Raw genomic sequence first — 23,525 nt, 5'->3', positions numbered from 1 at the left:
TAATGCCTTCAGCAACTACAGTACGAATACCTTTAGAAACTTCTAATGCCTTCAGCAACTACAGTACGAATACCTTTAGCAGCTACTACTGCCTTCAGCAACTACAGTACAAATACCTTTAGCAGCTACTAATGCCTGCAGCAACTACAGTACGAATACCTTTAGCAGCTACTAATGCCTTCAGCAACTACAGTACGAATACCTTTAGCAGCTACTAATGCCTTCAGTAACTACAGTACGAATGCCTTTAGAAGCTACTAATGCCTTCAGCAACTGCAGTACGAATGCCTTTAGCAGCTACTAATGCCTTCAGCAACTACAGTACAAATACCTTTAGCAGCTATTAATGCCTTCAGCAACTACAGTACGAATACCTTTAGCAGCTACTAATGCCTTCAGCAACTACAGTACGAATACCTTTAGCAGCTACTAATGCCTTCAGCAACTACAGTACGAATACCTTTAGCAACTACTAATGCCTTCAGCAACTACAGTACGAATACCTTTAGCAGCTACTGATGCCTTCAGCAACTACAGTACGAATACCTTTAGCAACTACTAATGCCTTCAGCAACTACAGTACAAATACCTTTAGCAGCTACTAATGCCTTCAGCAACTACAGTACGAATACCTTTAGCAACTACTAATGCCTTCAGCAACTACAGTACAAATACCTTTAGCAGCTACTAATGCCTTCAGCAACTACAGTACGAATACCTTTAGCAACTACTAATGCCTTCAGCAACTACAGTACGAATACCTTTAGCAGCTACTGATGCCTTCAGCAACTACAGTACGAATACCTTTAGCAACTACTAATGCCTTCAGCAACTACAGTATGAATACCTTTAGCAGCTACTAATTCCTTCAGCAACTACAGTGCAAATACCTTTAACAGCTACTAATGCCTTCAGCAACTACAGTACGAATACCTTTAGCAGCTACTAATGCCTTCAGCAACTACAGTACAAATACCTTTAGCATATACTAATGCCTTCAGCGACTACAGTACAAATACCTTTAGCAACTACTAATGCCTTCAGCAACTACAGTGCAAATACCTTTAACAGCTACTAATGCCTTCAGCAACTACAGTACGAATACCTTTAGCAGCTACTAATGCCTTCAGCAACTACAGTACGAATACCTTTAGCAGCTACTAATGCCTTCAGCAACTACAGTACAAATACCTTTAGCAGCTACTAATGCCTTCAGCAACTACAGTACGAATACCTTTAGAAACTTCTAATGCCTTCAGCAACTACAGTACGAATACCTTTAGCAGCTACTACTGCCTTCAGCAACTACAGTACAAATACCTTTAGCAGCTACTAATGCCTGCAGCAACTACAGTACGAATACCTTTAGCAGCTACTAATGCCTTCAGCAACTACAGTACGAATACCTTTAGCAGCTACTAATGCCTTCAGTAACTACAGTACGAATACCTTTAGCAGCTACTAATGCCTTCAGCAACTGCAGTACGAATGCCTTTAGCAGCTACTAATGCCTTCAGCAACTACAGTACAAATACCTTTAGCAGCTATTAATGCCTTCAGCAACTACAGTACGAATACCTTTAGCAGCTACTAATGCCTTCAGCAACTACAGTACGAATACCTTTAGCAGCTACTAATGCCTTCAGCAACTACAGTACGAATACCTTTAGAAACTACTAATGCCTTCAGCAACTACAGTACGAATACCTTTAGCAACTACTAATGCCTTCAGCAACTACAGTACGAATACCTTTAGAAACTACTAATGCCTTCAGCAACTACAGTACGAATACCTTTAGCAACTACTAATGCCTTCAGCAACTACAGTACGAATACCTTTAGCAGCTACTAATGCCTTCAGCACTACAGTACGAATACCTTTAGAAACTACTAATGCCTTCAGCAACTACAGTACGAATACCTTTAGCAGCTACTAATGCCTTCAGCAACTACAGTACGAATACCTTTAGCAGCTACTAATGCCTTCAGCAACTACAGTACGAATACCTTTAGAAACTACTAATATGTATATCAAGGATACCTGCTGCAAAGAAGCTCTTCATAATGTTGCTCTTATGGCTACGTTCACACTGCAGGCTGAAGTGACTCAAATCCGATCTTTTCGCCCATATGTGACCTGTATCCGATCTTTTATTGACAATATGAACGACACAGATCCGATTTTTTCAAATCCGACCCAGGCCGTTTGGATATGTGGTCCTAATTCCGATTCCTATCCGCTCTTTTCATATGCGACTTCAGTCTGAACCGCCAGGTCGCATTCATCCGACTTACACGTCATCAACGAGCCACAAACGTCACTATTCTGCGCTGAAGTAGGCGGCGGGTCTCTCAAAAAAAGTTACAACAACATGGCGCATAATCACGGGCGCAGATAGAGGGGGGGACTCGTCCCACCCAGATTTAAATTCACCTCGTTCGGTCCCCCCCACTTATAGGGAGGAAAAAACGTCTATGCTGTCTTTCTTTGCATAAGGCAAACCTCAGGGAAAAATCAAAAGACTAATTACCATTCGGTTTATTGAGGTGCACAGCAGTGTATACATATAGTTGCAACAACTCACATAAAACAAAGACTGATATTCGGTTGGTTGAGCTGCGCAGACTGCACAGGTTGCGAGCTCGTGCTTGGTTGCTATGGTAACCCACAACAAGTTTGACAGGCATATCGGGGTTGGGGTTGGTTTGCTGGCAGCTTTGTCCCCCCCAGTTTTTTGTCCCCCCCAGTTCAAAAAAACGTATCTGCGCCCCTGCGCATGACATCAATGCGAGGGACGCTTCGGGCTGTGAAGGTTCTGAATCTTCTCAATGGAAGGACGCAGAGGTTAGGGAGCTGATTTCCATTTGGGGGGATGCAGCTATTCAAGCTAGATTGGATGGGTCATACCGCAACCGGGCGGTTTTACTTCCGTAAACACTGGCCATGCTCACTGCGTGTGACGTCATCGTATCCTGCAATGCGCATGCGGAACACTTTTAGGTCACTTTTCGTTCATACTGAGGATCACATACAAGTCGCATATATTTGTTAATGTGAACGACCTCACAAAAAAATCGGATTTCACAAAAAAATCGGAATTGAGCATTAAGCCTTGCAGTGTGAACGTAGCGTAAGACTCCTTCTTACGAGTGAGTTCGGGAAAACCACGTACAGAGACGATGTTCGTTGCTTAAGAGCATCTCTTAACTCGCTCTTTAGCTCTAAAGGCTAATGTTATCAGGAAACCTTCCCCATATCGGCAGCAACTAGGGCCTAAAACTATAGTCATTAAATAGGGAGCCCAGGAGCATAGTAGTGTCCGTTTTGGACTGAGGAAGCTCCAAGAGCATTGACTTCCTTTGGTTCAGTGAATTTTAATATAGGACGCCATTTTTGGTCAGGAAATATTGGGTAGAAAGAAACTGGTCTGTTCTGGGCGTTACTGCTCATTAGGTCCTGGGCCTAACAGTGTCTGAGATGATCATCTGCTTTCTGGTCCTGAGTAAACCTGCCCTTGTTCTGGATCTGCTGGAATAACTTATGAATAGTGACCGAGCCTTGGTCTCTCCCCCTCTCCCTCCCTTCCCTTGTTGTCAGTCGGGAGCACTGTTTTAGCAAGTCTTTTGGAATGAGGAGGGACGTACAGATGATCTTTGATAACAATGCAGATCTCTCTTTTTTTTCTTTGAACCAATTTCAAATAGCAGAAGCACTGGCAGGCTTTGAACAATGCAACACTAATAGAAAAAGACAAATACACCTTTATTTGCCACACACACACACACACACACACACACACATTACAGTTCTTTACTTTGCATATCTCAGTTTGTTAGGAAGCACAGGGTCAGCCATGATGGAGCGCTGCTGGAGCAGATGGAGTTAAGGGCCTTGTTCAGGTTAGTCAGTTAGTACGGCTTCACTCACAAATCTCTGGCCATCAGCAATCTGCTCTGTTGCCTCTTCACTGGTGGTACTTCAGGTGTGTTGGTACTCATGGTGTTACTAAGTTTATATTAACATGTGAATATGCACGTGAGGAGATGTGTTTAATTTATCAGTTTTGGATCCTTTTCTGTAATGGGGATGATGATTAAGGCACATCGTACATCAGAACGTAGCAGAGTCTGCATGAATGAAGGCACAGCAGCACCGGGACACTGAAACCTGCAAGACAAGGACACTGTAGGATCATCTAGGCACTCTCTGAAATTAAATACACCTGGTAGCGCACAGAGTACATCAGGGTTATTGAGTTGGTGTTTAATGTCTACATTCAGCTTTTGGTTAAAAAAAAAAGAAAGAAAAAAGATTGGTTGCGAAATCTTGTTAATTGTTAACATCAGTATGACATTTTATTTCCTGAATACATCTCTCTCTCTCTCTCTCTCTCTCTCCCTAATCTTTATGCACCTGCCTGCTGTGTTTAGAACTTTTTTCAGTCATGAGGAATCAAATGAAATATTAAAATTGTCAGGAAGACAAAAAAGGTCATACGGTATTTTATCATAACATAGTTCTGCATTTCATTTTCTGTGTTTTGTGAAGGATCTCGAAATTAAGATGATTGTCTTTATCAAACACGAGCTGGAGATGTTTAAGAAATTTCTGAGGAAAGAAAACACCAGATATTATGGAGAGGTGAGAGATGATCTGTGGAGCATTAAAGAAGCAGCTCTTGATATGGCATTGTACTTTCTGAAGTTGATGGAACACAATGATCTCGCTGATGCACTCCAAGGTAAGAGATCTGACAGTATCTGATGTTTCTTAAGAAGGAAAATATGTAAAATAGTCGTTTGAAATTTTCATACTACTGTCCATATGTAGAACACAGGGTGTGTGTGTGTGTGTGTGTATGTTTAAGAAGACTCTGATTTTTAACAGAGCTTCAGGTTCTCTTTTATTTTTCAAACGTGAGCTTTCAAAAATAAGCACAAATGACAAGGGGTGACACCCTGCTCAAGCTCACGCTCCATGCATGTATATGTGTTATGCTCTGCCAGCTCGGTCTCTCTCTCTCTCTCTCTCTCTCTCTCTGGCTCATGGCAGTCAAAAAGCACAAAAAGTAGGCTGGGGGTAAGAAGACACAGGTGAGAATCATCACACATGATCAAGCATCAGTGTGGCGTGATTGGAACAGAGGGTAAAGGGGGCCCTCGTAGGTTTGAGGGCCAAACGTTCCTTCTCAATTATGCTGTACTTACTCTCCTTTACTGGGAGTTTTCAGCTGATGTACAGCACTGGGCATTTTGCCGCCTCCACCACCTGGGACAAAATGGCCCCCAGCTCTTTGTCTAACAGATCCATCTGCAAAACCAAACTAATGCAAGAGTGGGCACCAAGAACACAGGGCTGCTCCAATCACTGTTTGGCTCCTCGATTACTCCGATGTTGAATATAGCCTTGAGTTCCTACCAAACCATATTTTTGTGCTTGGGTCAATGATGGGGACAGCTGTGTCCCACCACACTTGGCAGAGTCTCAACCTGTGTTTGAGGTCTCTGAGGTTTGTGTGAGCAGGTCGAGGCAAAAACACATCAGAACATTCCCCTTGCATCATGGCAAACTGTGACCTCTGGGACTGCAGTGTTTGTACCTCTAATTAACACTAACGACAGTACACTGCTCGGACAGTTATCATCTCGCTTTATTCACGTCTCTGCTTCCGACACACACACACACACACACACAACACATGATGTCATCACGCATGCCATGTAAGTCGCCACACACTACATCCCTCCCCTTCTTAGATGATGACTGACATCATAATAACTCATTAACATAAACATTAACTGTGAACTATCTCAGTCCATTAGTTACATTGTTGACACCATATCAAACTTGTAATAGCATCTTCAACATCCAATACAGTAATACTAACTTCAAGTAATCTTAGCGTAACCTTATTCTAACTCCTACACACCCGTGTTCAGTACACTTGCATCGCAAACATAAATTCAATCTCGCTTAGAAATGTAACCAAAATCCTTCTGTTAAGGCTAGAAATGTACCCAAACTTTGCAGTTCAAACAAGAAGCATTATCATAACTATAAATTCAGTTTTAACAAAACTTATTCAGTTTACCCTAAATATATATCAAAACAATCTTCAGTTTTAGGAAAACATTAACTTCTTCCGTTTACACAAAATATATCAAAACAATCTTTACTTTAGAAAACTTTCACTTTTTTTCTGACAAAACCTTTTCTTTAGACAGAGCATTTTCATTCTTTTCTTCCAATCACATACCATAACCTGAATGGTGAGGGTGGACTACCCTGCCATTAAGACCCATGCCGGGGATTATTCTGCCCCTTATGGCACTGTCTGCCTCAGTGACAAAGTCTGTAAGATGAGTTGGCAGCCTCCCAGCTCTTTGAGGTCTACCTTCCTGCTGAGGGGTTTCATCAGACACTGTCTCAGCAGGTCCAGCTGCACACATCAGCACACCAGTCTCTTGTTCCGGCTCAACCCATCGCTTCACAAATGATACATGATGCATCATCTTCTTGCTGTCCTTCTTAAGAATACCTGATTGACCTTTTCGATTTACCACCGTATAGGGGTCACATTCAAATGGTGTCGAAAGTTTTTGTTTCTACTGACATAACGATACTTTGTCACCCTGTTTCACTGTGCTTTCTTTTGCTCTTCTGATTCTGTCTGCATCTAAACGTCCCTTCTCCTTCACAGTATCAGTCATGCGAACAGCAGCATCCTGTCTTGTAGGTTGCAGCTGGCAATCCACTGACAGTTCAGGAAATTTGGTTCTGATCTGGTGGTTGAATAGTCGCTCAGCCGGACTGCGGCCTGTGACACAGTGAGGGGTGCTGCGGTAGGCCAGAAGGAAGACGTCCAGCTCAGTGCGCCAGTCCTTCCCTTCAGCGTGAGCTGCACGTCTGGCCTTACAAAGAGTTCTGTTCTGTCTTTCAACTCCGCCATTCGCCTGAGGCCAATATGGCATGATGCGGCAGTGTGCGATTCTGCTCTCCTGTAGATATGTTTTGAACTCCTTTGACAGAAATGGAGTGCCATTGTCTGTCACTATGCATTCTGGGATTCCGTGTGTTGCAAATGAGTGTCTCAGACATTTAATTATGTTCGCAGAGGCGGGGTTTTGGAGGATATCAACCCTCACCCACCTGGAGTAGTAGTCAGTCAGTACCAGTAGATGGTCTCCTGATGGAAATGGACCACACATGGAAATGGACCACACATGTCCAACAACAGTCTTTTTGCCCAACACACTGATTTGTGTTTCTTCAATCACTTGGATTTTTGCAGAAGACAGTTTCTGATCTCTTATTTGCTTTGAAATCAGCAGCGAAAATACCTTTTACAGGGAGTGGCATTGTAGAGGCGACTGGATAGACTTTCTTCTCTGGGCACTGTAGCTCGAGGTCACTTTTTGACTTCTACTGCTTAAACTTAGACACAGTCACAGTATTACATGAAGCCACTGAGTCTATCAACATGTCTACTGGCTGGTCATTTACTTGTACTTGTTATTGTGCACTCTCGGCTCATGTGTCCTGCACGCCCACACCTGTAACGCTTCATGCTGTGCCCCTCCCCTGGTGACTGATCTTGAACTTTGGAGAATTTAGATCTTATTGTTTTGCCTCTACTTTTTTCATGTTTTTTTCTGCACAGCATTAACTGTTAATTTCTCCATCCTTGCAGCTTGTTGATCTGCTATCTCCATTGCTCTTGCAATTTCCTGGAGCCCTGAGGGTTTCAAATCTTTCTCATGCAGCAGCCGTCTGCGCAGCGTGATTGAAGTGCACTTGTCAATCACTTGATCACGTATGAAATCATCTCCATTATCTCCGGATTCACATGTAGCTGCTAGCTTCTTTAATCTACTCACAAAACTATCCATGGACTCTCCTTGTGCTTGTTTTGTTTGTCTAAACACATGTCTCTCGTAGGGGATGTTTTTCTGCGGTGCAGAATATTCATTTAACTTGTGTACAGCACCATCATAGTCAACATCGTCTGCAGTGTCGTTTAGAGTGAAGAAGCTACCCTGGACTTCAGCTCCTGCTAAGTGTAGCATTAAGGCCTTTTTCTGTGCATTCTTGCAGATTCCTGACACGGCTAAATAGAGTTTAAAACTATTTATCCACTTCTGCCAGCGGATATCGACATTAGCTGAGTCGCTTAAAGCCTGGTGCTTGATTGTGTGACTTTTTGACGCAAGCAAAAAATTGCTTCATATGCGGATATTTGCGACGGCAATTTTTTTTGTTGCTTGCGACAGATCATAGGTATCAAACATGCTTGATATTCTGTGACAAAAAAATCGCCAATTGCTGACTTGTTGCAGAGATATTGCCACGTGTGCGTGTCTTTGTGATGACAAAGCGATCACCTCCAAAGGCTAAGCCAATCCCCACCTGTGAAGTAGTCACGTGATTTCCATGTGACTTGCATCCTCCTCCCCAAATTGCCCACCGGTCACAGATAACGCACACATGCAGCTACTTGAGAGGGGAAACTTGCATCCAAAAATCGCAACACACTTGTGATGAGAAATCGCTCATGTGCGCTGGGCTTAACACATCGAAGGGAGCTACGGTACCACCAGTAAACTTAGCACCATGCTAAAGCCACTCACTTCTCTTCCCTCCTCCTCATCAGATTTAATTTCATGCATTAACTAACATTAGTTTCTCTTGCACAATACAGTGTTCTGTTTTACATCCTCATCACCATTTGTAGTTTGTACCTCTAATTAACACTAACAACAGTACACTAATGACAGTTATCATCTTGCTTTATTCACGTCTCTGCTTCTACCACACACACACACGCAACTCATGACCTCATCACGCATGCCATGTGAGTTGGCATACACTACAGGGACCATGAGGGATGTTCTCCACAGGGGAAGGGGGTGTAATGAGCAGAGGTTTTTTAGCAGCACCTCTGGTATATAAATCACACTGTACATAGAACTTACACAGATTTGCTCAGTAAACTAAGATTTGTGCACTGAACTGATATTGCACTGCACATAAACTCTCATCTCATTATCTCTAGCCGCTTTATCCTGTTCTACAGGGTCGCAGGCAAGCTGGATCCTATCCCAGCTGACTACGGGCGAAAGGCGGGGTTCACCCTGGACAAGTCGCCAGGTCATCACAGGGCTGACACATAGACACACAACCATTCACACTCACATTCACACCTACGGTCAATTTAGAGTCACCAGTTAACCTAACCTGCATGTCTTTGGACTGTGGGGGAAACCGGAGCACCCGGAGGAAACCCACGCGGACACGGGGAGAACATGCAAACTCCGCACAGAAAGGCCCTCGCCGGCCATGGGGCTCGAACCCGGACCTTCTTGCTGTGAGGCGACAGCGCTAACCACTACACCCCCGTGCCGCCCCTGCACATAAAATGTACACAGTAAATTGTACATCAGACTGTATATGGCACATTAGACTCTATATATTTGCATTGGAACATATATTGTACATTGGACTGTATGTTGTATATTGTCGAGTGTACATTAGAATTATCGCATTTTCACCTTTTTTCCTTTGTTTATTTTTACTTTTTACTTTCCTCCCTGCATTCAAACTGGGCAACAAGGGAATTTCATTGTAAAAAAAGTGTTTTATCTGTGCATATAACAATAAATGCTTTGACTTGACTTGGTCTCGGCTCCTCCCTCTCAGGACCTACCAGAGCCACAAGAACCATCTCTCTCCATTGTTTAAGGAGATTAAGGTGGTATAGTTACAGTGCATTGCCTCTATCCATTTGCCTGATCTTATAGTCGACTTCCCCAACTTGCTGTGTGATCTCAAAGGTTCCTTGCCACTTTACAAGTAATTTAGAGCTCAGTGTGGGTGGAAAAATTAGTATCCAGCATTGTCTCCCTGGCCAGAACTGAACCTGATCCTGGAAATCGCTGAATTCCCCTCAGTGCCAACAAACCTGCCAGGGCTTTGTTCCAGTTCTGGTGGGCAAGAGATGTTTCCCCTGTCTATTGAAAAACAGAACATGGAGAGACAGAGAAGATGAATGGCTTCATGGGTTGGTTTTGGGTTTGGTGGAGGCTGGCAAGAGACTTTATGATTTTACATAGTTGGGAGGATTCTATGGCAGCATCTGAGTCCTCTCTCCTGGATTTCACCATCACTGTAGAACCCTGTGCGTGTGCAAGGCAGAAGACTCAGGATTTTCACTCAGACTTACACTAAAGCTTCGGGCTCACTTTTATTTTTCAACTTTTCAGCACACATTCAAATTAATTCACCATCAAAAGTAAATATAAATCAAAATGGGCAGTACCAGTTGTGGGTTCATGTTCAAGCTCATGCTCCATGCGCGTGTGTGTGTGTGTGTGTGTGTGTGTGTGTGTGAGAGAGAGAGAGAGAGAGAGCATAAAAAATGCACACATGAGTGTCAGGGTGCAGGCATTTATGGATACAGGGGAGAGCGGGTACATCGCAAACTGATAACCAAATTCAAAACAGCAGTCTGAAGACGTAGTCAGGGACGGGCAGGGGTCGGGTGATTCACAAACAGAATGTCAAAGGGCAGGCGAGTAATCAGAGTCAGAAATGAATGTAAACAAAGTCAAACACACTAGAAGTCAGGCAGAAAGTAAGAAGACTCGGTATGATCAGGCACGGGAACACAGAACGATACTTCATGGTGAGTGTTTGTGAATGCTGGGCTTATATAGGGAAGTAATTACGGGGAAATGGGAAACAGGTGTCCTTCCTAGAATTCCGGAGATGAAGGGTGCTGTGGTGCTTGGGAAGTGTAGCCCGGAGCGGCCATGTTTAGAGGCTGCTCCAAATTCTCAGGTCTTCAGTGTGATTACTGGCAATGATTCAGCAGGTGGTAACAAAAAGCTGAGAATGATCATGTGTTATCTGCCTGTTCAACCCGCCTCCTCTCCATCCAAAGCCAACATTTGACCACACCCTAATTTCTGTATTTGTCTTAACTATATGACTAAATGTAGCGATGTCTTTACTGTTTGATAGTTGAAATGTATTTAATTAATATATTTGTCTTTCTTGTGTTTTCTAATTTTTTAATTAGATGCGCTCATAGAAGTTCAACAGCGTGCACTCAAATCAAACCTGTGTAAGAAGTATAAGTGTGTATGGGAAGGAATTGCAAAGCGGGGAGAGTCAAGCATTCTGAGCAACATCTACACAGATCTGTACATCACTGCAGGTGGAAGTGGACAAATAAAAGAAGAACACGAGGTGAGACAAATTGAAAAGCAAAAAACTCGTGGAAAAAATGGAGACCATGAAATTGAGCAAGAAGAACAAATTGAATGCAAGGACATGTTCAAACCATTACATGAAGAAGAGAAACCTGTCCGAACTGTGGTGACACAGGGGGTCGCTGGCATTGGAAAATCCATCTGTGTGCAGAAGTTTGTTCTAGACTGGGCTGAAGGGAATGACTATCAGGACATTCAGTTCATATTTCCACTGCCTTTCAGAGAACTGAACCTGATGGAGAAGGAAATGCGCAGTTTAAGGGACCTCATCTATTATTTCTTTCCAGAAGTAAAAGGAATGAGATTCACAAAGAGGTATAAAGTCATGCTCATCTTTGATGGCCTGGATGAGTGTCGACTTCCTCTATCATTCCATCAGAATGAGATGTGGACTGATGCATCAATGCCAGCCTCACTGGACACTATAATGACAAGCCTTATGAAAGGAAATCTTCTTCCGTCTGCTCTCATCTGGATAACCACTCGACCAGCAGCAGCTGCTAAGATCCCAGCTGAACATGTGGACCGGGTCACAGAGGTGCGTGGCTTCAATGATGTACAAAAAGTGGAGTACTTCAGAAAGAACATCAGAGATGAGAATCTGGCCAACACAATCATTGATCATATTAAAGGCTCAAAAAGCCTCTTCATCATGTGTCATATTCCAGTCTTCTGTTGGGTTACGGCGACTGTTCTTCAGGAGATTTTGGGAGGAACAGACAAGGAAGACATTCCACAGACTCTGACAGAGATGTACACACGTTTTCTTATCTTTCAGACCATACAGGGAGACAAGAAATACAATAGAAACAATGCCTCAGACATTCCGTGGGATAAAGAGGGAATTCTTTCACTGGGAAAGCTTGCCTTTAGTCACCTGGAAGGAAACCTGATTTTCTATGCAGAAGATCTCAAAGCCTGTGGAATTGAGCTCAATAACATAAAGGTGTACTCAGGACTGTGCACTCAGGAGACTGGCAGATTTGGACAGACGTTTTTCAGCTTTGTTCATCTCAGCATTCAGGAGTTCATTGCTGCCTTGTTTACTTACCTATTGCTCAGAAATGAAAAGAAGAATGTTTTTGAACAGCTTGAAGAGAGCAAGGAAACAAAAGCTATTGATTTCCTCAGAATTACAGTAGACAAGGCTTTGGAGAGTGAAAATGGACACTTGGATCTTTTCCTCCGCTTCCTTCTGGGCCTGTCATTGGAGTCCAATCAGAAGCTCATTCGAGGTCTGCTGACACACACAGGAAGCAGCTCTGACTGTCAGAAAGACATAATTAACTACATCAAGGGCAAATTTAATCAAAATCCATCTCCAGAGAGATCAATCAATCTGTTTTACTGTCTGAATGAGTTAAAAGATGATTCACTCGTGAAAGAGATCCAAAGTTACATGAGCTCAGGACGTCTCTCTGAAGCTGAACTCTCACCTGCTCAGTGGTCTGCTCTGGTCTTTGTGTTGCTGACATCAGATGAGGATCTGGAAGTGTTTGAGCTACAGAAATTCATAAGATCAGATGAATGCTTTAAAAGACTGCTACCAGTCGTCCAGGAAGCCACAACAGCTCTGTAAGTAAAACCTGTTTCTCCATTTAGCAAGTTTTGTCATCCAAAAGCACTTTCATGGCTACAACAAGACAATAAGACACTGATTAAATGGCATAACACTAACACTAGATTTGTAGCTTGACATGAACTTGAGCTTTTGAAATTGCCATCAAAGTGAATGTTTGTATTTTGCATGGCTGAACATCAGATGCTTATGTGTTTGGAACAACTCATTTGAAACCCATGAACATTAATTAACTGTCTCCTTTATAATGGGCAGAAAGCTTGGAACTTGGTAGTTGGTGGTGCAACAAAAGACAGATGGTTTTTACTCAGTTCAGATTCTCCTTTCAGGCTCAGTGATTGTAACCTGACAGAGAGAAGCTGCTCAGCTTTACACACAGTTCTCAGCTCTGAATCCTCCAAACTGACTGAGGTGGATCTGAGCAGAAACCATCTGGAGGACTCAGGAGTGAAGCAGCTTTGTGTTGGACTGAAGAATCCAAACTGTAAACTGGAGAAACTGGGGTGAGTTCATCTCTCCTATTGGGTCGACTTCACCAGAATGGTTGCTTATAAATCTCCCTTAAACCACAAGTGAACACTGAATGAAGTGTTTGGAAAAAGAATTTCAGGTTAATGGTGAGATACAGCTTACATGTTCAAATGACAGAACACACAATATTTCACTTTAATTCTGATATGAATCCATACGATCAAACACTGAAATAATGAGTGAATAAAAAGCTTTAATGATGCTGCATGTCAAAAGATTAAATAACTGAAATCATAACTGTGCTCAATTAAAAAAAAAGTAGGTGCAGTTTGACAGAGTGAAAATGTGGAATGTTTGGTCAGTGATGTGCGTAATCGTGAATCAATTTGGTGTGAATCGGATCAAAAAGAAAATATTAGATTTCATGGTGTGATCTTCATGATTAAATAACAAAAGGCTTTTGTCCTCTTAGACTGATGTCTTCAGTTTTTTTAATATAATATAATTAGAAACGCCATGTTTCTCAGTGTGCCAAAGAGCTTCTTAACTCTATATTGCTTCCTTTGATGTTCATCCATTTTATTCTGTCTCCTCTCTGACAATATTTTACACAGACTTTCAGACTGCAGGATAACAGAGGAAGGATACGCTGCTCTGGCTGAAGCTCTGAAATCATCCCACCTGATAGAGCTGGATCTCAGAGGGAACGACCCTGGAGCATCAGGAGTGAAGCTGCTCACTGATTTACTCCAGGATCCAGACTGTAAACTAACAACACTGAGGTGAGTAAATTATAAATAACAGGAATGTTTGAAAGGGAAATGTTCAGTGTTTAAATGTTTCAAGGAAACCAAAAATGATTATTTTTATTAAGGTCCCTGATAATTGGTTATTCTAACAAACAGATTTTATAACAGTATAAGCATGTATTCTTCTATTGAAAAAAAAAAAACATTGAAACTTTTTTTATATAAAGCAGTGTCCTGATATGGCCAAAGATATTTTCAAAGATAAAGATTTAAAAATAATCTCTGTTTTTGATGAGTCCCGAATGCTACAGCGAGGCATATTTAAGATAATGCAGTTGATGTTGATCAGTGTTCGAGTAAACTTTTCCCCTCACAGACTGTTGAAAAGTCCTGAAGCAGAAGAAGCCTGTGGTCGTCTGACTAAAGTTTTAGAGACAAACCCCTTATTGCAGACGCATCTGAACCTGAGGGGGAAAATAAAAGGAGACTCCGAAGTGAAGCAGCTCTCTGCTCTACTGAAGGATCCACACTGCAGAGCTGAGACACTCACGTGTGCACATTATTATTATTATTATTATTATTATTATTATTATTATTATATTGAAACATGCATTAAGAGTGACATATCAAAAATAAAACATTGAACTTTAATTCCCTGAACGTTGATTATTTTCCATGCATTGTGTGGTTGAACTCATTGTAAAAGTGGTGGACCTTTTTCTTTTTAGACTGACTGAATGTAATCTGATGATGGAAAGCTGTAAAGCTCTGGCTGAAGTTCTCAGTTCACACCGTTTTCTAACTGAGTTGGACTTGAGTAAGAACGGCCTACAGAATTCAGGTGTCCAGCAATTATCTGAAGGACTGAAGAACCAAAGCTGTATTCTGAAGATATTAAGGTACAGTAATATCTCACTATATAAGCAGTGCAATAGTATTACTGGTAGTAGTAATAAAAATAATATAAAATCAATGTCATAAAAATAATTTAATAAAGCCTAATAATGATTATTATGTGGATGTTACACATTGTTTTTGTTCCTGCTTTTGTAGCTTAAGAGCTCAAGTTTCCAAACCTGTCATTGCTTAACTCTTGAATATTTTCTATCGTGAATATTCTCATTAAAAATCGTATAATCTCTACTTTCCAAAGAAATGGATCTGGTTAAGATCTGTTCAGTACTTTGGGAGTAACGGCAGGTTGAAGTCGGTACAACAGAGTAAAAACTCTGCTCACAGGATGTCGGGAAACTGCCAGTGCTTTTCTTTCTGAGTGACGGGAAAGCAGTCAGGCTCTCTCTCTCTCTCTCTCTCTCTCTCTCTTTCCCCTGATCGGTTTCCTGCTGGATTACTTTTCAATATCAATCAGATCACTTTTATAGGGATGTTCTCTCACTGTTTCTGATGAAGGATTCAGCAAAATGTCCCCTCTGCTAGTTTTGATGTTCTGATTCACGAGAGATTTGAAGTAAGTTTTCACAGCTTTACCCATTTATTTTTTCAAATCAAACTGATTCCTGTAAATAAATAACTATTATAGAATATGACTGTAGTTGTTTTGATGAAAAATATTGGGATCTTAGTGGTCGGAATAAGATTTTAAATAATAAACACTAGTAGGCCCTGCTTTTGAGAAACAGAAAGCCCCACATGGCACAAAAAGGGGATTAGAAATAATCTTTTATTCCTTTTTCGTTGAGTGTACCGATTTAACTTTTTAACCTAATTAGCATAATTAATACTAATTAAATACTAATTTGCATGATTGGTTTTTACTAATTTTTTAAATTTTGTATTCAGTCTACAACCATCTATGTGCTGCTAATTTCCATGTAAATATATTGGAAAATAAAGTTATTATGAAAAAACATTTGATCTCATTGGTTAATGAGGCCCATTTCGGCCCATGTGATCCTCATACAGAATATTATGGCAGTTTTCTAAAAATTAAACCGTTTTTTAAATCTTTGATTTGTGATATCTCGAGAACGGATTTAAACATATTTTAATTATGTAACAAGTATGTTGTTCTGCGTTCACTTCTGAATTCAGTGAGAGCAGTTTCAAGCAACTTGGAATGAATTTGAATTTTTAGCTGATATGCCTACTTATAACCCAATTTGGATCCTAATACATACTGCCCTGCCAAAAAAAAGTTGCACACACTAATATTTGGTTCTCAGTGGGGTTCAGGTGTGGAGATTGGGCTGGCCATAACGGTTTTGATCTTGTGGTTCTCCATCCACACCTTGATTGACCTGGCTGTGTGGCATGGAGCATTGTCCTGCTGAAGACCCAATCCTCAGCGTTAGGGAACATGGTCAGAGCAGAAGGAAGCAAGTTTTCTTCCAGGATGACCTTGTACATGGCTTGATGGCTCATACAGTGGTGCTTGAAAGTTTGTGAACCCTATTGAATTTTCTATATTTCTGAATAAATATGACCTAAAACAACATCACTGTAGAGCTCTCTGAGGTGTGGGTGGAGCACAGAGGACGGCAGGACAAAGCTTCAGGTAAGAATAGGCATTTATTGCCAGACTTTTCAGTATAACAACGGTTCTATTCAGGTAAATACACACACACACACGCTGTGTTCTTGTCCCGGGAAGAGCTCTCCTCTGCTCTCCCTCTGCCTCCTTAAATAGGGCGCGGTTACTGGGAAGACACACAAACACAGGTTAATTACCGTCAGGTGTAGTGATTCTGCCACTCACCTTCCCTGGCTCCGCCCTCCTGTCACAGACCGGCGCTTGACCACGCCCCCGCTGCCACATACCCCCACCGCCCGACTCAGGCCGGGCGGCCGTCCGGCCTGCAGCCGACTCCCCCCCCCCCCCTTGACAGGAGAGGAAGTCCGCCACGACCATCTGCGCCCCCGGCCTGTGGACCACCTTGAAATTGAAGGGTTGGAGTGCCAGATACCAATGGGTGATCCGCGCGTTGGCATCTTTCATGCGGTGGAGCCACTGGAGGGGCGCGTGGTCTGAACAGAGGGTGAAAGGGTGCCCCAGCAGGTAGTAACGGAGGGCGAGGACCGCCCACTTGATCGCCAGGCATTCTTTCTCAATCGTGCTGTAGCGCCCCTCATGCACCGACAGCTTCCTGCTAATGTACAGAATGGGGCGGTCCTCCCCCTCCACCTCCTGGGACAACACCGACCCCAGCCCTCTGTCCGACGCGTCAGTCTGCAACACAAAAGGGAGAGAAAAGTCAGGGGAGTGTAATAGTGGCCCCCCACACAGTGCAGCCTTTACCTCAGAGAAAGCCCGCTGGCACTGCTCTGTCCACTGGACCAGATCTGGCACCCCCTTTTTAGTGAGGTCAGTCAGCGGGCTGGTGACGTCCGAATAATTAGGTATAAACCTACGATAGTAGCCAGCCAGCCCCAGGAACTGTCTCACCCCCTTTTTGGTCTTGGGCCTCGGGCAGGCCGCAATCGCTGCTGTCTTGTTAATTTGGGGATGCACCTGCCCGTTGCCCAAGTGGAAGCCCAGATACCGTACTTCCACCCGCCCAATCGCACACTTCTTCGGGTTGGCAGTGAGACCCGCCCGTCTCAGCGACCTAAGGACGACCCTCAGGTGTTGCAGGTGCCGCTGCCAGTCGTTACTATAAATGATAATATCATCAAGATAGGCGGCCGCATAGGTGGCGTGGGGCCGGAGGACCCTGTCCATCAGCCGCTGAAACATAGCGGGTGCCCCAAACAGCCCAAAAGGAAGTGTGACAAATTGGTGTAAGCCGAACGGTGTGGAAAAGGCCGTTTTCTCCCGGGATAATGGAGTCAAGGGGATCTGCCAATATCCCTTCGTCAAATCCAGTGTCGAGTAAAAGCAAGCCATGCCTAATCGATCGAGCAGCTCGTCAATACGTGGCATTGGGTACGCGTCGAATTTAGACACCGCGTTGACTTTTCTATAGTCCACACAGAACCGGACCGACCCGTCAGCCTTGGGTACCAAGACCACCGGGCTGCTCCAGTCACTGTGGGACTCCTCAACGATGCCCATTTCGAGCATGGTCTGAAGTTCTTCCCGAACCACCTTTTTTTTGTGTTCGGGTAGCCTGTAAGGGTGGCTACGCACTACCACCCCCGGGGGCGTCTCTATGTGGTGTTCTATGAGGTTAGTGCGACCGGGCAGGGGCGAGAACACATCCGAAAACTCGGCCTGCAACTGGGCGACCTCCGCGAGTTGGGTCGGGGAGAGGTGGTCTCCACAGGGGACTGGAGAGGTACGTGATGCCAATGTCCCTTTTTGAACCTCCGGCCCCAGCTCCACCTTCTCCAGAACTACCGACACCAATGCCACGGGGACCTCCTCGTTCCAGAGTTTAAGCAGATTAAGGTGGTAGATCTGTAGCGCCCCCCCGTCCGTTCGCTTCACCTCATAGTCGACGTCCCCGACTCGCCGTGTGACCTCAAAGGGTCCTTGCCACTTGGCGATTAATTTGGAGCTTGACGTGGGCAACAGTACGAGTACCTTATCTCCCGGAGTGAACTCTCTAAGGCGCGTGCCGTTGTTGTACAGGTGGGCTTGCCGTTCCTGGGCCTGCCGCAAATTCTCCTGAGTTAGGTGCGTGAGCATGTGGAGTTTTGCGCGCAGGTCCATAACGTACTGAATTTCGTTTTTACTCTGTGAAGGTCCCTCCTCCCAATTTTCTCGCAGCACATCTAAGATGCCGCGCGGCTTATGCCCGTATAACAATTCAAACAGGGAGAACCCCGTGGAGGCTTGGGGGACCTCTCGTACTGCATATAACAAGGGTTCGAGCCATTTATCCCAGTTACGTGCGTCCTCACTTACGAATTTTTTGATTATATTCTTGAGGGTGTGATTGAACCGTTCATCTAAACCGTCCGTTTTTGGGTGATAAACGCTGGTGCGGATCGGCTTGATACCTAATAGCCCATACAGTTCGCTCAGTGTTCGTGACATAAACGAGGTGCCTTGGTCAGTCAGAATCTCTTTCGGGATTCCAACTCGGGAGATGACGCAGAAGAGGGCCTCCGCAATACTGCATGCTGAGATATTGCGAAGAGGCACCGCTTCCGGGTATCGCGTTGCATAGTCCACCAGGACTAATATAAAGCGGTACCCTCGTGTTGACCGATCTAATGGCCCGACGAGATCCATCCCAATTCTTTCGAACGGGGTCTCAATTAATGGTAGGGGGCGCAAAGGTGCTTTTGGAATGGCCGCTGGATTTACTAACTGGCATTCGCGGCACGCCGTACACCACCTACGGACATCGCCGCGAATCCCCGGCCAATAGAATCAGGCCATTATTCGGGCTAGTGTCTTATCCTGCCCTAGGTGTCCAGCCATGGGATTAAAGTGAGCCACCTGAAATACCAATTCCCGGCGGCTCTTTGGAATTAACAGCTGTGTGACTCACTCTTTCGTCTGAGTGTCCTGCGTCACTCGGTATAATCTATCCTTCATAATAGAAAAATAGGGGAAGGACGGGGTGGCGTTCGGCTGGAGCGTTTGACCATCGATTACTCTCACTTGGTCAAATGCATGTCGCAGAGTCTCATCTCGCGATTGTTCTAATGGGAAATCCGGGAGGGATTCCCCAACCGAAAGAGGAGGAGCCGGTGGCTCCTCACTCTGTCGCAGAGATGACGTAGACGGCTCTGCGACAGCAGATCCAGCCAAAGCGACACCGGGACCTCCCCCTGTCAAATGGCAGGGCCCACTCTTTACTAGGCGCATCATTAAACCCCGAAATCCCGGCCAATCAGTCCCCAAAATTAAAGAGTGGGTAAGGCGAGGATTAACCGCCGCCTTCACTATAGATTTTTCCCCTCTGAAAAATATGTGGACTGACACCAAAGGGTAGCTGTGAACATCCCCGTGCACACACACAACACCTTCACCCCCTGTGCTCCCCCCAATGCCTCGTCTTGCACCAGGCTTTGGCGGATCGAGGTCTGATTGCAACCAGAATCCACCAACGCCTGATATGTAGCCCCTTGGACACTCACCGGTATGCGATACGCTCCGGCCCGATCGAGGGCAGCTTCTGGCGCGTCGGGGATCTGTACCACCGCGCCCACCTCCATTGCTGTGCACTGTTGTTGCAGGTGGCCCGGCTCCCCGCAGCGCCAGCAAACTGGCCCGGGCTTTCCCTCTGCACCGGTGCTCTGGGGCTCACTCACCTGAGGGGGGGGAGAGACAGACACAGAAGGGAGAAATGGGAGGGCACCACGGGTGCGGCGGGTCGGCTGGGGTGGAGCCGGCCCCCGTCTCCGTGGTGGGGGAATGGGGTGAGGACGGGACACAGAAGGGAGGGGAGAAAGAGAGAGAGAAGAGGAGAGAAGAGAAGACGTCGTCGGCTGTCCTGCCACCGGAACAGCCGCCAAATGATCCTCCGCCAGTCCTACTGCCTGATCCAGCGACGCCGGGCGGTGGCACTGGACCCACTCTGCGGTTCCGGCTGGTAAGCGGGCGATGAACTGCTCCAGCACCACCTGATCGATGATTCCCTCGGCGTCGCGATTGTCGGCCCTCAGCCACCGCCAGCAGGCGTCCCGGAGCTGCTGGCTGAACATGAACAGCCGGCCAATTTCCTCCAACCGCAGCGGGTGGAAGCGCTGGCGCTGTTGTTCTGGTGTGCGCCCCACGCGCTGGAAGACGGCCCGATGAAGGTCCGCGTAGGCCAGCCGGCGGTCGGCGGGGAGCTGTAGCGCGGCCAGCTGTGCCTCTCCCGTCAGGAGGGGGAGGAGGCGCGCCGCGCGCTGCTCCATCGGCCACCCCGAGGCTTCGGCGACCTGTTCGAACAATGCGAGGAATGCCTCAGGGTCGTCCTGCGGGCCCATCTTGGTCATGGTGAGGGGAGACGGGCCCGCGGCCGGGGCGCTGGTGGACCCCGCCGACGCGAGGAGATGCCGGAACGCCTCGCGATCTTCCTGCTGGGCCAGCACCAGGGCTTCGAAGCGCCGCTCTTGTTCCTTTCGGAGCGTGACGAGCGCCTGGTGCTGGCTTTGCTGAGCCGTGGCGAGGGCGTGGACCAGGTCCGCGAACGGGGAGGATTCCATGGGGCTGCTGGGTTGGTGCTCCACCTTTCTCCCGGGTTTCGGCACCACTGTAGAGCTCTCTAAGGTGTGGGTGGAGCACAGAGGACGGCAGGACAAAGCTTCAGGTAAGAATAGGCTTTTATTGCCAGACTTTTCAGTATAACAATGGTTCTATTCAGGTAAATACACACACACGCTGTGTTCTTGTCCCGGGAAGAGCTCTCCTCTGCTCTCCCTCTGCCTCCTTAAATAGGGCGCGGTTACTGGGAAGACACACAAACACAGGTTAATTACCATCAGGTGTCGTGATTCTGCCACTCACCTTCCCTGGCTCCGCCCTCCTGTCACAGACCGGTGCTTGACCACGCCCCCGCTGCCACAATCACATTTTCACACAAGTCCTAAAAGTAGATAAAGAGAACCCAGTTAAACAAATGAGACAAAAATATTATACTTGGTCATTTATTTATTGAGGAAAATGATACAATATTACATATCTGTGAGTGGCAAAAGTATGTGAACCTTTGCTTTCATTATCTGGTGTGACCCCCTTGTGCAGCAATAACTGCAACTAAATGTTTGCGGTAACTGTTGATCAGTCCTGCACACCGGCTTGGAGGAATTTTAGCCCGTTCCTCCGTACAGAACAGCTTCAACTCTGGGATGTTGTTGGGTTTCCTCACATGAACTGCTCGCTTCAGGTTCTTCCACAACATTTCGATTGGATTAAGGTCAGGACTTTTACTTGGCCATTCCAAAACATTTAACTTTATTCTTCTTTAACCATTCTTTGGTAGAATGGCTTGTGTGCTTAGGCTCATTGTCTTGCTGCATAACCCACCTTCTCTTGAGATTCAGTTCATGGACAGATGTCCTGACATTTTCCTTTAGAATTCGCTGCTATAATTCAGAATTCATTGTTCCATCAACGACGGCAAGCCGTCCTGGCCCAGATGCAGCAAAACAGGCCCAAACCATGATACTACCACCACCGTGTTTCACAGATGGGATAAGGTTCTTATGCTGGAATGCAGCATTTTCTTTTCTCCAAACATAACGCTTCTTATTTAAACCAAAAAGTTCTATTTTGGTCTCATCCATCCACAAAACATTTTTCCAATAGCCTTCTGGCTTGTCCACTTGATCTTTAACAAACTGCAGATGAGCCGCAATGTTCTTTTTGGAGAGCAGTGGCTTTCTCCTTGCAAACCTGTCATGCACATCATTGTTGTTCAGTGTTCTCCTGATGGTGGACTCATGAACATTTGCCAATGTGAGAGAGGCCTTCAGTTGCTTAGAAGTTACCCTGGGGTCCTTTGTGACCTCGCCGACTATTACACGCCTTGCTCTTGGAGTGATCTTTGCTGGTCGACCACTCCTGGGGAGGGTAACGATGGTCTTGAATTTCCTCCATTTGTATACAATCTGTCTGACTGTGGATTGGTGGAGTCCAAACTCTTTAGGGATGGTTTTGTAACCTTTTCCTGCCTGATGTGCATCAACAATGCTTTTTCTGAGGTCCTCAGAAATCTCCTTTGTTTGTGCCTTGATACACTTCCCCAAACATGTTGTGAAGATCAGAGTTTGACAGATCCCTGTTCTTTAAATAAAACAGGGTGCCCACTCTCACCTAATTGTCATCCCATTGATTGAAAACACCTGACTCTAATTTCACCTTCAAATTAACTGCTAATCCTAGAGGTTCACATACTTTTGCTACTCTCAGATATGTAATATTGGATCATTTTCCTCAATAAATAAATGACCAAGAATAATATTTTTGTCTCATTTGTTTAACTGGGTTCTCTTTATCTACTTTTAGGACTTGTGTGAAAATCTGATGATGTTTTAGGTCATATTTATGCAGAAATCTAGAAAATTCTAAAGGGTTCACAAACTTTCAAGCACCACTGTATGTCCTTCACAAACAAAAATATGCCCCATTTCAGCCTTGCTGAAGCACCTCCAGATCATCACCGATCCTCCACCAAATTTCACAATGGGTGTGAGACACTGTGGCTTGTAGGACTCTCCAGGTCCCCATCTAACCATTCGATGCCCAGATGATGTGAAAAGCTGGAAATTGGACTCATCAGAGAAGAGCTGACTCCAGTCCTCTACGGTCTAATCCTTATGGTCTTTAGCAAACTTCAGCCTGGCTTTTCTTTGCTTCTTATTGATGCAGGGTTCGAAGTAGACCAAAATATCAGCATAGTGGCACCAGTTATAACAGCCAGGGGAAAGCTCCTCATGGGTTCTACATGCTCAGAGATGCATTCTAGTGCATTTCCTGGCAATTGCAGGCCTCCCTGAAAGTCACTCTTTTTTGGTAATATTAATGAGAGGGGTTTTTTTTCCCCAAAGTTGTTGTGATTTGTTTATGATTGAAGACTTCCCATCTCCCATCTCATTATCTCTAGCTGCTTTATCCT

At 45.0% G+C, this 23,525-nt stretch overlaps 1 protein-coding gene across 1 annotated transcript in view; it reads left to right on the top strand.

Moving 5' to 3' along the window:
- LOC132888480 (protein NLRC5-like) overlaps positions 1-23,525 on the top strand; it is a 208,547-nt gene that overhangs the window by 88,716 nt on the left and 96,306 nt on the right. Inside the window, exons 10-12 of the mRNA XM_060924526.1 lie at positions 4,550-4,742; positions 11,079-12,846; positions 13,180-13,353. Of these exons, the coding sequence (XP_060780509.1) occupies positions 4,550-4,742; positions 11,079-12,846; positions 13,180-13,353 (2,135 nt within the window). The remainder of the gene's footprint in view (positions 1-4,549; positions 4,743-11,078; positions 12,847-13,179; positions 13,354-23,525) is intronic.

Source organism: Neoarius graeffei, chromosome 6 (assembly GCF_027579695.1).
Source record: "Neoarius graeffei isolate fNeoGra1 chromosome 6, fNeoGra1.pri, whole genome shotgun sequence".
NCBI classification, from domain to species: Eukaryota; Metazoa; Chordata; class Actinopteri; order Siluriformes; family Ariidae; genus Neoarius; species Neoarius graeffei.
Note: the sequence above shows the minus strand (reverse complement) of the source record. Positions and strands in the feature narration are given on the sequence as shown.